Here is a 15197-nt window from a genome sequence, read left to right on the forward strand (position 1 = left end):
TAGGAAAGGATGCCTACAGAAAACGCACAGACTGCCAATTTTTGTTTCAGAAAGTGATTCTCACATTTGTATACTTTTCTTTTTCCTAAAGAAATCCAACTTTTACTGATTTTTTTTTTTCTTTCCTAAAGACAGTTGTGAAAAAGGTGGGGGGAAAGAAGAAATCAATACACATCAATCCTGAAACTAACGGGAAAAAAAACACGTTAATAAGTCCACGGAGTGTGGGGTGGGAGTAGGGGTGAGAGAGCAGAAATGAGGTGGCATTGTGGGCAAAACAAAACAGATTTGGAAAGCTGTTAGATACTCCTACCTATAAGAAAACATCAACTTTGGTAAAAGACTAACTGTTACAGATGGTTTAATAACAGCATTTAAATTGACAATAAGCTCTGGAATTATCTTCTTGCTGCAAATATGAACCCTACAGTTAAACATTTTATTAATCAGCATTAGCTTTTACTGAAAGAAATCATCCAAACTGACTTCATATACAACCTGCCCCACAGTCACTCACTGAACTGTTCGCTATGTGGAGACTTCAACATCCAGGATCCATAACTATGTTGCTCCAAGTAGCTTTGCAGCAAGATTTTAGCTTGTTGGTACAATTCAGATTGAATCTAAAAAAGAAAAAGAAAGATCGTGAAAGATCTCAAGAATGATGGTTACAGATATCTGTGTTCTTTAGCCCCAGCATATAATATGCACAAGCACATATCTCCTAGAAAATGGTACCTACAAATCTTACAGTTCCCTCAGTTGCTGACAGCGAGAGAAAGAGTTAAAGACTAAAAATATACTCTTTTTATATGTTTAGGCATCTATAATGATGGGGGAATTGCTCTGTTAAATATTATTTTTTCAGCATCTTTTCAGTTCCAATAACATCTTTACATAGAAAATAACCATTCACTATCATTCAATGCAAATCTAAACACATGAACAAACGGTCAATTAGCAAACCATTCTATTTTAAAGTAGTTTTGGAATCATTTAAATCTTGCATGTTCTGACAGGAGGGAAAAAAAAAAAGGTATGTACTTTATTAAAGCTTAAGTTTCACATAATAATTTCAGAAATAAAATATATCTCTTGAACTAAGGAGAAGAAAAGCCTGGAAGAGTACAGAGAAGTAAGATTAGCCTAACTATTTCCAAGCAGGGACAGAAGTGAGTCAACTATGTTTATAGCAATCAAGAATCACAGTAGCTCCTTCAAGTAATTTCTCTGTATTTTTGTAACACAAAGGAAAAACCTAATGCTGTCCTGTCATGAATGATTCCTATTTCCTACTCCTCTATGACATAAGAATCCTCCCACAAGACTACACTGTGGTAGAAAAATATCTACATTTGTATGAAACAAATATATAAAGTAAGACTGAAATGAACTAATGAACAAAAAAACCAAACCCAACCTTTTTAATACGAAACTCTCTTATGGGAGGAAAACGGCCAGCAACCTCCATATGCTACGACAAAACTTGAAAAATTTTCATTGAGAATGTTTCAAGATTAATTTTACTTGAAACCAGCAATTTCATATATTCTCAGGCAAAGATTGTAGGCAATAAGGAGATCCAGCTGTTCAGGTGAGGTCTTCAGCAAACTACTAAGTCCCCCCTGCCTATCAAACCAGCTTTGAGAGTAGCCATTAAGAGACTCCTTACTAAAAGCTCTCCCCCCATTCCAGCTTACCTTAACTTCATGGTATGTTGCAGCTTGAAGCAAATCATTCCGTTCTGCTTTCTTAGCAAGCAATCTGAAACGACTTAACATTGCCGCCTTGCAAAGACGACTGGCCATGGAAGTGCCACTTTTGAATGGTGAACTAGAGTCAAAAAGAAAAAAGAAAAAGAAAACTCAGTAACAAATACATTACAGGTATATTGCTTTCATCATCACAGCATTTTCTTCCCCTCCAATGCTTCGTGAATACGATCGTATGATTCTACTTCCACTTTGAGTGAGCAAAGCTAATGCAAATCAGCAGCTGTGAGAATTTAAACAAGCCAACCAAAAACAGTTTTCAAATTGGAATTCAGCAGAACTAGGGTGCAAACACATTCGCTACAGAAGATAATGGAATAAATATATCTTAATTAAATTCTATTTAATTTCATACCTTGGTATCTCACTGTAAAGTTACAAGATGTCTAAAACAAAATCTAATCATAGGATGCATTCACCTAACACGGGAGAGAATCCCTCTCATTTGGGATATACTGCAGCCTCCACGCATAGCTTAAAAAATGATTACTCCAATGAACTGGCTAACAATAAGGCTAACCATTATTTCCGACATAATGAAGAAAAATTCTAACCTTTCAGTGGTTTTTCCATTTAACCCATCCACAACCTCCAGTGATGCATCTGACAACGACCAATTCAAACTAAGAAACCTCTGTTCAACGTCTATTTGAATTGGGTGTGCAGCGTTCACCAAGTAAGCATGAGATCTGTTGACCAGATAAGGCATGGGAAGCTCTGATGTAAGTGCATCATCAACACGCTGTTTTATAGCTATTTCTAGCCCTCTTGTATCCTGGCAATTTCCATTTCCTATTAAACAAAACAAGATCATCCACATTTAAGTACATCAAATTTAAAAAAAAAAAAAGCTAAGAATGCAGATGTTTCCATTGGTCCACATCATATTCATTTTTCTACACAAAATTAACGTTTGGAAAAATCGGTTCCAATATTGAGTTGGCAGAACAAAAATTATTTCAGGGTTTCTTCTCCAGAGGCATCAATTGTTTTCATTGGATGCTTCATTTTTGGAACAATTATTCTGCATAAACTCTTCACACTCCTTGCAGAAGACACCATTAAAATATAAGCTGCAACACAAACTTTGATGCTCTAGATGAGAAAACATGCTAGAGAGTTTGCCCACATTACTCCACACCCAACAGTATTTCTGACTGCGTACTGAAAAAACATGCTTTGGTCCTGAGCATCTCAATGAACTCTGATAGAATTTCTATTAAATAGAAGGGCAATACATTATAGATGATTATGTTTACTTTGAATACCACTTAATTGAGCAAATTAGAAGTTCTTGTATCACTTTTAAGTAAAAGTGCCCAAACTTCCTCAGAAGGAACAGACAGGCATTCACCAATTCTCACAAGATCTTTTGGAGCCATTCAAAAACCTTGTTCTGTGTTAGCAAAGAAAAAGCTGCTACAGCTCCAGTGTCTGGAAAACTCAGACATCTGTGTGCTAAGTCTCATAATACAAATACTGACAGGAAGAAACACCTGAAAACCTTCAGGATAATACCCATTAATTTAATTCCACCACATAAATAAAAGCTACTCAAATGAGTTCTGGTAATAGTATGGTCTTCCTGACTGCCACAAAATCCTGAGAATTCACTATCACCTTGGTAATCCCTGTTCCTCAACAAGACATCTATTTGCATTAATAAATACAAAGTTGGGGGGAGTGCAGACCACAGAGATGACACAAAATCCAACACAGATTTTCCAATAGAGCTCATAAGATACTGCAGCATAAAACTGAGCATACTGGCAGTTTCTTCCGCCACTGCTCATTTCTACAGTTAAGTGGCTAACATTGTCACCTTAAAGTCACCATAATTGGCTGAACAGTCAACACAGCATTTGCCACACTTGGCATTCTCTCAGTATCTACAATTTAATTTTTTATAAAATTAAGTTCAGCAATTCAGCTTCTCTTACTCTAATACATAGTAAAAGAAAAGCAATCTGGCAAGCTAAAACAAACCCACCATGACAAAAGAGTAAGCCTGATTTCTACATCAGGCCATTTCAAAGATGAGAGAAAAAACCAAAACACACTTAGTACCTTTTCAGAAAAATACTGTAATTCTTTAAAGAACCATCTTGGTTTAGGTCACATTTTATAAAATGTAATGAAACTGGAACATGAAAGCATAAAAAGTAACACTGAAATTTGCATTAAGCTTACCTATAAGAATACTGTTGATATACACTGGTTCAATGAAGTGACTCAGCAACGCTCCCTGAATACCAACCACTTCCCATTTTGTTAATTTGTCACTAGCTGACATACTGCTTGCTCTAACAGTTTTAGGTGGACAACAAACGGTTAGGTAAATCTTGCCTTCTATAGCAACATGGAGACTCAGTTCTTCATTAGTTTCGTAAGCAGATACAGACTGTGGATTGAGATGTCTAAAGTAAGACAAGAAAATGAATTTCAGTGAGAAAGTATTCTAATCAGAGATTATTGTAAAGTGGTATCTAATACTGTTTCTCAGAAAACAATTATCAAGAGATCTGGGCCTGACATTATGCTCAGTATTTGTACATTTTAGAAACACCACACTCAGCTGCTCAAGCGATTAGAATACTGAAATCAGTATTTAAATAAGAATCTAATTCAAGCTAATCTTAGCCATCAGTTGTGCAAACATTAAAAAAGATCAGCATATGCTACAAACAAGCTATCACTTTGTGTCTACTTACACTATGACAGAAGCTACTTGGAGGCTGTTCATCTTGTGAAAAAGCAGCTGTAAGGTTGTTAATCTCCTTTAAAACATAACTTACACTGCAACTCTTCAAAATATTTAAAACAAGCAGATGCAACACACTAGGGAGACAAAACAGTGATTTTTCTGAAGCAAAACAGTTTTCCCCTTTAACTAAAGAGGGATAAGAAGTCAAAGCCTGATGATTTCAGCTAACTCTCCCCAATTTTATCATAACTTACAATGTTATGATCTAAGGTGCTTTGGCTTTACTACATTATTATAAAGCAACCATTTAATTTTGGCTTAAGTAACATACTACTGCCTGTTAATAAGTGGTCACATTTTGCTACTCAATGGATTACTTGCAAGTAGCTCCCTTCTAAAAACTATCTTTAAATAACTCTACAAAGAAGCAAATCTGCTGTATTAGAAGAAAATACTTCCCAGAGTTTGTCTCAAGAGAGCACACACCAGAATTAACAAAAAGCAAGAGAAAAAGTGCTGAATCTGCAATCTGTCAACTATTACAGAGTAGCTTACAAACTTCATCCAGCCTCATCAACTACTTCCTTGTAAGAGCAGGCTGTGACATTGAAAGTAATCAAAACCCACCTGCAATCGTAACAGGAGGGGCTCTCCCAGTCAGAACATCTTGCATTGAACTGGCTGTAACTTCCAGTTCACAAGTCTGCCCTCCAAGCACCTCAAATACAGTATGAAAGCAGCTAGCTGTCTTGTATACATGGAGTTATGACTGTACGACTTCCAGGGACATTACTCCATTATAACGGACACAAAATAACATTGTTCATTAGAATTTGGTAAACCAGTGACTGCTGCTGTTGAATGTCAAAACTATTAAAAAAAAGTCTTCAGAAATTTAACAAAAGTTAGAAGTGTAAAGATAATCATTGGAATATATTTGTCCCATCAAGTTTCTCTCACTACATTTTTTCTACAAAGCACAGCAGGAGCCTATTGTTTCAATTCAAGGCTTTTTATACACTATTCCTGTGGTGCAAAGGATGATACTAAGTCACCGCATCCACTTGCTCAGTGGTTAAATTTATGATTTATTAGTATTTTAATAGTATCTTGGGAGGGAGGTGAATTAGTAAGTGGCCATCTGTAATAAACAAAGCATCATCCTGAAACTATAACCCATGTAAAAGGTTTTTGTATCATCATGTTGAGCTGTATCTCATATACTTATCACTACCACTCTGCACATTAATGCTAGAACACATGAAAAGAATCAGAATAGCTCCCCCCGTCTTAGAAACATGGAACAATGCGTATTTTTCCACATTCATAACACGTTTGTCACTGCAAACAAATAAACCTTCCACTACAACGTCTCCAAAAATACCAAGGTACTTACATCCGTGATTTTAACTGAGCAGTTCCTTTTGGAAGCTGATTCATGTAGAGAAAGATAGTTGTATTTTGCTTCAGGGTCAGCAGCTTTGAGCCTGCTGCTGTGCAAAATATGGATTTCTCTTTCCTCACTGGATTTTCATTATAGAACAGCAAAAGATGTCTATAAAAATATCTAAAAGAAAGTGTTAAGTAACAGTATATGTGAAAAACACTGCTTACAAAGACATGGACATTCACATTTTTCACATTTAATTCATGTGACTTGAAAATAATCCAGAAAGTTTATAACTGTAAAATGCAAGTCCACTTACATTTACATTTGCAAAAGCAAAACTGAAAAGCACCGACTGCAAGAGCACTGGTATCAATTTGTACACGTATTCTCACCTAAGTAGAGAACGTCTTGCAATAACAATGGCATGGCTGTCATACAACACTCTTCCACAAGGTTGATAGCACTGGCCGTAATTGCATTCTCCTGTTCCTAGAGCTACAACTTCATGCTGTCCACCTAAAAAGAAATCATGTATTTTTACGTGACTGTGGTGGGTTAACCTTGTCTGGCTGCCAGGTGCCCACCAAGCTGCTATCTCACATGCCCTGTTCCCCAGCAGGTTGGACTCGATGATTTTAAAGGTCTTTTCCAACCTAAATGATTTTATGAAAAAATAAAAAGCTCATAGATCAAGGTAAGGACAGGGAGATCGCTTGCCATTTACCATCATGTGCAAAACAGACCAGACTTGGGGAAGATTAATTTATTGCCAATTAGAGTACAATAGCAAGAAACAGAACCAAAACTAAGAACACCTTCCCCTCATCCCCCTTTCTCCCAGGCTCAACTTCACTCCTGACTCTTCTACCTCCTCTCCTCCCCGCCTCAGTGGCGCAGAGGTGTGGGAAAGCATCAGTTCCTAATGCTTTATCTCGGCAGCTCCCTCCTCCTCATTGTCCTTCCCTACTCCAACACGGGGTCCCTCCCACAGGATACTGTCCTTCATGAATCACTCCAGCGTGGGTCCTTTCCCCACGGTGCAGTCCTCCAGGAACAGAATGCACCAGTGTAGATCCCCCACAGGGTCACAGGTCCTGCGAGAAACCCTGCTCCAGTGTGGGCTCCTCTCCATGGCCACAGCTCCTGCCAGAAGCCTGCTCCTGCATGGGTTCCCCACAGGCTGCAGCTTCCTTCAGGGCATATCCACCTGCTCTGGCCTATACAACCTTACTCTGAGACAGCACAAGAAAATCCTTATGCAGGTCTTGAATATTTGTGTGACTGTAGCACAATTATGCATGTGACAGAGCCACTGGAACAGAGCATGACAAAGAAGGGGAGAGCTACCCTTTACATTTATTTACTAAATGAGAAATGCATTAATCAAGGCTCTCTGGGAACACAAACGGCCTAGGTTTTCTACTCCCCCATACCCAGGATGCAAACAGACTTGCCTTTTTCAATGATGAAGGCAGCCAGTGAACTGCCACAACTTTGATACTCGGGGTATTTGCTAGTCAGGCTGTTAAATACTTCTTTAAGTGTGTCTGAAAGTTTCTGATATATAAGCTGTCTTCCTTCTAAATAAAACAAGAAAAGCCAGCAAGACACAGCCAGGGGGAGGGAGGGCAGGAGAAGAGACATGATCAACGAATTGCCAAATTATAAGCCTAAACACATGGTAAAGGCACTACTTATCAACACACACTTATGGGTTTCTGAAGATTATCAGGATGGACATAAGTAAATAAAGGACAAGAATACTTAAACACTTTATACTTTTACTATTCATGATAATAAATCAGAGATAGGGATCAAGTTTGATCACCTACTGCACACAGTATTTCAAGTAAGGACAGAAATAGAGTATTTCACCACTGAAGTAAACTGCTTGAATTTGTGTCCATTTGTAGAACCAATGGCCAATCTCCTACTTCAACGACACTCATTCTTACAGTGTTCTTCAAAGAGAAGATGTTTAAAATAACAGTAACTTCATAGAGATCATTAAATACAGTAAAAGAATAATTTAAAAAAAAAAAAAAAAAAGAAAGAAAATTTTAAAAAGCAAGCATTTGCTGGGTAATTTGAACCAACAAAGAAAAACAAGACTATTCCTTACCAAAACAGATCCTTGAAACGCGAACAGAGTTTGCTGGAGTTGGGTGCTTAGCAGGAGTACAGCGATGACCTAAGAATTTAACAAAATTTCAAAGAGGCGTGGACATTCCAAATTTCAAAACATCGATCTCACACTATTTCCAGCAAGTTAAGAGTTTCTAATTCTCTAAGAATTTTCTTTTCTGATTTTGAAGTCCTTCTAAGTGTGGAACTATTTAGGCAGCAACCCTTAAAGGAAGATAAATGTTATGGTAACTTAATTCTTTTTAAAGTAGTAAGTCAGTGTTGAAGCCTTTTGATTATAAAAAATCGAAACCCTTTAGAATCAACCTCATATTGCTGTTACCTAGTGAGTAGCAAATTAAGTGCAACAAATAAATTAACTCCTTCAATATTCTCCACTCTGTGCTACAAACTGATGCAACTCCTAAAACACAGAAGACAAAGGAAAAAAGTTTCAGAACCACAGGACAAACAGCTGTGCCCAAAGGATTCAAGAAAATTTGACAGAGGCCCTGACACAGAAGCATTTAGTAAAACTATACAGAGATTTTGCATAGGACACCGTTTAAGCCAAGCTTTTCAAGTTCTCATTAGGTGTTGCTAGAATATTTACCTGACTTTTCAGAAGCCTTTGCCTCTGAATGCTCCAAGTTAAGTAGCTCATCAAGAGCCAGTTTAGCTGCATTTAATTTAGATTCCTTCTTGTTTTTTCCCAGTCCAGCCTTGTAGCTAACACCATTTACTACAGCACAAAAGGCAAAATAAGGCCTTATGATATTGCCTTTAAAGGAGAAAAAAAGCAGATGCAATTAGTGAAATTACATTTTAAGGTACTTTTATCCACAGCTTTATGTGCTTATATTCATTTCAAAAACAATTACAAGAAAAAAGACAATTTTAGGGAAATACAACTCAAACCTTTCACCTCCACAGGCACTTTGGTAGCTTTCACTTTACACACTTTCAACACAGTCTTGGTAGCAGCCAGAATTAGACATAATTCATCTGATCAAATTTGGTAGTAATTAATTATAAGACACAGCTGTGTAAACAATAAAAAGGCAGCCAAAAAGCAACATATGCAGAGGGCAGAGAAACCAACAGTAAAAAAACTCATCTGTATTAATGCCATCAAAGCTAACCGCAGAAATTCAGATTACTTCAAGAATAAGGAAATATTATTTTATTTAAGAAAAGAATAAATATTTACCTGCCACACTAGTTTCTTTCAATTCAAGCTGTACATGGCCCATTTGTGCATACTGGTGCAAGGCAGATACTGGGTTTATTACTCCCTGTTTATATCTTGCAATAAACTCCTCTAGGACTTTCTTTGAAGGAAGTGCAGATAATGGGGGTGGATGGGCTGCTTTCAAAAGTAAAGGTTTGGAAACAAAATTAAGAACGAATTTAAACTCTTCAGCAGTTTAAATCTGTTTACAAACAAATGCTTTTTTAGATGTTTCTTAGAAGAACAAAAAGCAAAAACATTTACTCTAAAGCAGTACTGCTTTGTACTGAAATCCTACATTAACAATACCAGCAATTCTGAAACAGTGTGTACCTCCTCTTCCAACAGCATCAAAACTTTTACTTTGAGTACTAAATCCATTAACTTCTGAATACAGACAGGTATCGCATGCAAATACAACATATATTCCCCCTCCCCTCTCTTGCAAACTGGTGATCAAATAAAAGCTGCTGACAGCAGATTCAAAAAAATAGAGCATGTGTTTCTTCATACAAAACTATGAAGCAGTGGGACTCCTTGCCATAAAACACTGTAAAAGTTTTAGCAACTCACACATTTTTCAAAAACCTTGTAACTCATTCAAAGAAAAAGAAAACCCCTCAGAAAGAGCTGCTGAATACAAACCAGCACCTCTGGCTGAGGTGGCCTGGACAAAACAGGGGGAGAGCTGCACTGCACACCCACCCTGACCCTGCAGATTCCCCCCATGATGAACCACATTTGAATGACGACAGCAGGTGGGTAGGTTTTTCAGCCATCCTAGCCCAAAGCCCTTACTCTCTTCAGAGGGCAATGTGAAGCAAGCTAGCTAAGTCCTAAGAGACTTCTGTAAATTCTGAGAATAAGTCCCAAGGCAAACCCACACTCGCGAGTTTCATTCGAAAGACAAACTCTTCCAAGGAGCATGCTGTATCTGGACAGTTGTCTTTGACTTGGTGATCTCCTACAGAATAACCGATTAACATCTCCCGCAGCATCTATTTCTGTGAACGATTGGTGTGTTCTTTCAGATTTAAAAGAACAAATTAAATCTTTTTCTCTGTATCAACACCAGAACAAATGGAATCTTCAGCTTCAGGGTTGCCATATATTCAGGCACAAGTATCCCCCGGCCAAGAAGAATTAAAACAAACTATTATTTCCAAGTCTCATGAATAGGTGCCTTTACCTCAATACAACTATTCAAAGAGACAGAATTCAAAATACACCCCCGGACATCTGGAACTGCAGTTAAAACTTCTCTCAATGACCTCTATGTAAACCCATGCAGCAATACATACCCTATTTTTTGGCAACCTCTACAGCACTATTAATGCATAAATTGGAATTCATAATTATGAAATGCTGCAGACTGTGTAGCCCACCCTGCAAGAAATCTCTTACTTTAACAAACTTCCACAGGAAGGACACAGGAAGTAGAGGAACAAGTTCAAGCTGATGCTAAGGAAGTTAAGAAAACAGAGTGATAAGAAGGAGCAGCAGAGGGTTGCAACCTTTCATAAAACAGTCATAAAATTACTTTCGCTAGCATTAACAGTGTATTTTAATAGCTAGTCCCAGTGTGTAAACTGAAAGCTATACCTGGATTTTGCATCCCTTTTGGTACACCGCACCTCTCGGAGGGTGGAAGTTTTGGCCTGGCAGCCTCAGACTGAGAAAGCTTCTCTGGAAGGGGCTGCCTAGGAGGCCGAGCTGGCAAACTCTTCTTCTTTATGGGGTCAAAGGTGGGGATTCCAGCACTCGGAAACCAGCCGCTGCTGCTAGTCATTTTTGATCAACCTATGTTAAGTGCAACGGTAAAGTTATGAGATGTTAAAGGCGTGCTGCCAACTCCAGTTTTCTTAGTTGAGCCGTTTCACAAGAGCACTATGAACAACTCATGCTCTGCTTCCCTACAGACTGGGGCAAAAGAACACAGACCCTGCGTCCTTCCAATCAATTAATCAATCTCTCTCAATCAATCTCTCCCCTTTCCCAGGTTCAAAGCCACTTCTCCGGTTCTTTAGCCACCTTCCCTCACGCTTTAAACAAAGACTCCATGCAGCTCTGCGCCCTCCCCTTGCAACCAGCTTGAAGGAGGAGACAATCCCCCAGCCGGCCCTTGAGGTAAAAAACCGAACTACAGCGGCAAAGCTGATTCCTGTCAAGTTTCCAGGCCGACCTGCAGCTGACAGCTTTGGTACCTGTTGCCCTGTGAGGAAACCCACCCCCGCTGAGCTCGGCTCGGGCGGTTACCGGCGGCGGTCAGGTGGGGCACGCCTGAGGCGACAGGAGGGACCCTCCCTCAGAGGGCGGGCTCTGCCGGTCCTCAGGGCTCGCCCTCTCACCGCCAGCACTTCAGCGGGAGGGACTCCTCCGCGGAGGCCACTCCATGTTGTGGAAAAAGGAGATCCCTCCGCGGAGCGGCGCGGCGGAGGGAGGGAGGAAGGAAGGAAAGAAAGCTTGGTCCCGGCGACGCGATGGCCGCCGACCAACCTGCCTTCTCTCCGCTGTCTGGTCGGCTTCCTGTGCCGCCGTCCCGCCGGGCAGGGCGGCATCCGAAACCGCCGTAGCCCAGAGGGGCCGGCGTCAGCGCAGGGGGACTCCTTTGCCCGGGGAGGCACCGCCGGGGCCGCCCGGTCACCTCACGTCAATGATACTCTTACACTTAAACCTTTTTTTTTTTTTTTTTTTTTTAATCAAGGAAGTTGAACAACAACCAAAAAAAAAAAAAAAAAGCCCTGTACAGTAGTTAAATTTTATTACAAGTGTAATAAACATGATTTTTAGCACTAAGGCAATCACAGTTTCATAAGTTATATATATATATATATAATTTACACAAGTCTACATTGACAAATCAATTACCGGTCACATCAACGAGGGGTTTGTGTTATGGCAAATAAAGTTTATGAAAATTCACAGTTAATCTGCAAGTATTTTAAAGATGCAGGAATCATATTGCACATCATAAAACAGTGGGTGCTGAGGAGCAGATTTACAGTGTTCCAGCTATTCCTTCACAGAATATACATTGGTCATCATCATCATGCAATAACTTCAAATACAGAATGGTATCATGTACCACAGTAAACAGTTACTCACAATGTAAGTTTTAAATAGAGTAGCAAAAAGCTGTTAGGTTTCTCTTTAAACCATATTTAAATTCTTAAAATATAATAAAACACTTTGATAAAATCAAACGGAATTACAGTTGTCACATTATACTTTTAGTATTCTTCTTTGTCTTTTCCTTTCTTTTCCTTCTCATCCTGTAGTGCAGTACCGAGTTTCTTTATAAGGACCGACAGAACTTTGTCCAAAGGATCCATGACGCCGCGCTGCAGCCACTTTGGAATAGTAGTCCTTGCGTGGTGAAAGCCCAGCTTTTGGAGGATGTAGTCAACACCAACGGGATCGATTTTTCTCCCAGTCCAGGATATCAATCTAAAAAACAGTCAATAGGGGAGGCTCAACCTCAAATATATAAATATAGTTAACTGGCGTTTGTATAAACAAACATCCATTTTTACCATTTACCAACTAAAGTCCAACAAGCGTTGTTGCAAACTTAATTTATACAGATGAGCTGAAAACGACCAATGGAACATCCTCTCAAAGGAAGAGGATGCTTGAGGAGGCAAAAAACCTGACTGGGCTGCCTGCAGATCATGCTGAAACTGATTTATTACTACTGTCGAGATTTGTTTGGCCTGGGTTGATGCGTTGTTTTGATTTGTGAATGAACAGGTAGGTGCTCCAGCAGTGTCAGCAGAGGTTAAAAACCAAACAAACCCTGACACAGAAACGTCATTTTCAGTGATTGAAAGTGTACCTGAAGAGCAGTAATCTGCCGCTGGACACGCTATTCTTTCATGCTAAGTTTAAACTGCCACATAGCAACGAGTATACGGTGCTTTTTATTTTAAGGTGACTGTTTAAAGAAGCACTAAAACTGGAATGCTAGAAATCGAAAATCGCAAGATGAAAAACCCTGACAGAATGTGAGCAGACTGTTGTAGCACAGTGAAACACAGTCATCTGTGGTCCTTAGTGAGTTTTAATTTTACTGTAGCCTAATTTTGAAAAGCCTCCAACATCTTTCATCTGCATAAAATCTAATCTAGAAGTTAACTGATGTAACAGATAATTGAATTATCCAGCAGCTTTTGTCATGTCCTGTAGCAGGAATCTTTCACAGCAGCACCAGTGACCAAAGACAAATCCGTAACAGCATCCACCTGATTCATCCTCTCAGGAGCTGAACACCATCGACTTGGAAACACTTGACGTTTTTGGGACAGTACCAACAGAGAAAATGCAAAGAAAGAGATTGCAGATAAGCCTGCTTCTTACCTGAGCGTGGGTTCCAAATGCCACGTATTGCACATAAATTCTCTCCAGTCGACTGTAGTGTAAGTAATGCTTTCCTCCCCCTCTTTGTCAGTGGAGCTGTCCTCAAGAACACCAACGGAGTTTTTCTGCCCCGGACGAGCAGCCAAAATGCGAGGAGGAAAAATTGCTACGAAATGGAGAGAGGGAAAAACCCCACACCAGTCAGTCACGAGCGTCTCACTTGAATTCTCCTTGTACATCATTTAAAGAAACACAAGTACAAAATGCAAAAAAAAGAGAGAACCACCTTGTGTTTCAGTTTAACAGAATTTCTGGCAAACAGTTTTGGTTTGAACAAAGCGCTACTGAAAAATACTCCATGAAAACTGTAATAGACACTGGATAACACTGGAATGTGGGATTCTTCCTTCTCTCTGCATCCATATACAGGGGCTTTCTTTCAAATTCATCATGGCATCCGACAAAGCATATCACATTCCATTAGTCTGTTCTCCACAGCTTACTGCGCCTGGGTGCTGCGCTGGAGGTAACCTGCTGTACCTACACGGTGTAGCCACGGAGTGCCCGGCAGTGATACGAGCACAGCTCCCCGTGCAGCGGTGACACGTCATCGCAGTGACGCCACGAGGTTTGTAAGTCTATATGCAACTACTCTGCTTCCAGTCTAAACAGGAGCTGACTTAAAATCAGATCAAGTATTTCCTGAACAATGTCAAGAAGTGTCAAAATACCTCTTGGCTTTCAGTCTAAAATAGCCCGGAAAAAACTTTTGTTATTGTATAGTTAAACTTCACTTAGCAGCAACTGAAAGAGGTAGCTATCATTTCATAACATTAAGTCTACATTTCAAGAACATTTAATACTACTTCTTTTGACTTCAGTGGAAGCAATTAGGCTTAACTTTTTTAAAAATTAAATCAATTTTTAACAAGTCAACTCTATTGAGACGTACGAAAATATTTACTATCAAATAGTCTGACAACTGCGGATTGTCAGACAAACGTAACCTCGTAAGTAACAACTTACCTTTTTCTTTTTCTTTTAGATAAGCAGATACCAAGTCATGCAGAAACATAATCAATTCAGCGTCCATAGTTACACAAATGTGGTCTGTAAATTCAGTTACTACACTGCATTCCACCTTTGGTTTAACACTTGTATCTACAGTCAGATAAAAATAGTATCAATACACTTATAAGTACATACAGTATACATAAAAGCACACAGAATTTGAATACAAAGAATTTGAAAATTACATTGCTGTTACTGAACCAGAGACTCAAAAGAGAGGAAGGACCAAAATTAACATCTTGTTAGCAGCCTCAGCATTTTTTTAACAGTTTTCCCACCAGAGTAACTTCTGGTATTTTATAAAAGATGTTGAAAATAAAGAAATACTACCACATAGCAACCTTGATCATCCTCAAGGTGGAAAGTCAACCTAGAGCGGTATCACTAGCTTGTGCTATGCTATCAATGCATGATTTTACAGAATAAGAAAAGCTGATAGCAGATTTTGCTAGTTTGGCTATTGAAAAAAAAAACAACCAACCAAAACCCAACAGGTTGACTTATCTAGCAGTACTGCCTAGGATCAGGAGTAAACTGCAGTTCAGCCAA

General features: G+C 39.1%; 2 protein-coding genes across 2 annotated transcripts in view; both read right to left on the reverse strand.

The window, feature by feature from the left end:
- Window positions 1-509: 509 nt before the first annotated feature.
- ADAD1 (adenosine deaminase domain containing 1) lies at window positions 510-11010 on the reverse strand. The gene is made up of 11 exons (XM_074154873.1): window positions 10824-11010; window positions 9201-9377; window positions 8604-8771; window positions 7989-8057; window positions 7321-7446; window positions 6259-6382; window positions 5873-6043; window positions 3963-4189; window positions 2327-2564; window positions 1701-1833; window positions 510-623 (listed from the first exon to the last, which is right to left on the reverse strand). Exons 1-11 carry the CDS (start codon window positions 11008-11010, stop codon window positions 510-512), a joined length of 1734 nt encoding a protein of 577 aa, XP_074010974.1.
- Window positions 11011-11918: 908 nt separating this feature from the next.
- BLTP1 (bridge-like lipid transfer protein family member 1) overlaps window positions 11919-15197 on the reverse strand; it is a 120913-nt gene continuing 117634 nt past the window's right edge. The window contains exons 85-87 of the mRNA XM_074154853.1: window positions 14604-14738; window positions 13578-13743; window positions 11919-12668 (exon numbers count right to left, since the gene is read on the reverse strand). Coding sequence (XP_074010954.1) covers window positions 12452-12668; window positions 13578-13743; window positions 14604-14738 — 518 coding nt within the window. The 3' untranslated portion in view covers window positions 11919-12451. The remainder of the gene's footprint in view (window positions 12669-13577; window positions 13744-14603; window positions 14739-15197) is intronic.

Source organism: Numenius arquata, chromosome 10 (genome assembly GCF_964106895.1).
Source record: "Numenius arquata chromosome 10, bNumArq3.hap1.1, whole genome shotgun sequence".
In the NCBI taxonomy this organism is placed as follows: Eukaryota; Metazoa; Chordata; class Aves; order Charadriiformes; family Scolopacidae; genus Numenius; species Numenius arquata.

What these genes read in the sequence shown, in the direction of transcription:
- ADAD1 (XM_074154873.1), bottom strand. Translation starts at nt 11,010, where the DNA reads ATGACTAGCAGCAGCGGCTGGTTTCCGAGTGCTGGAATCCCCACCTTT. An exon ending in GCAAGACGTTCTCTACTTAG is followed by an intron (nt 6,044 to 6,258) that starts GTGAGAATACGT and finishes ACTTTCTTTTAG; the next exon opens with ATATTTTTATAGACATCTTT. An exon ending in TATCAACAGTATTCTTATAG is followed by an intron (nt 2,565 to 3,962) that starts GTAAGCTTAATG and finishes TTTGTTTAATAG; the next exon opens with GAAATGGAAATTGCCAGGAT.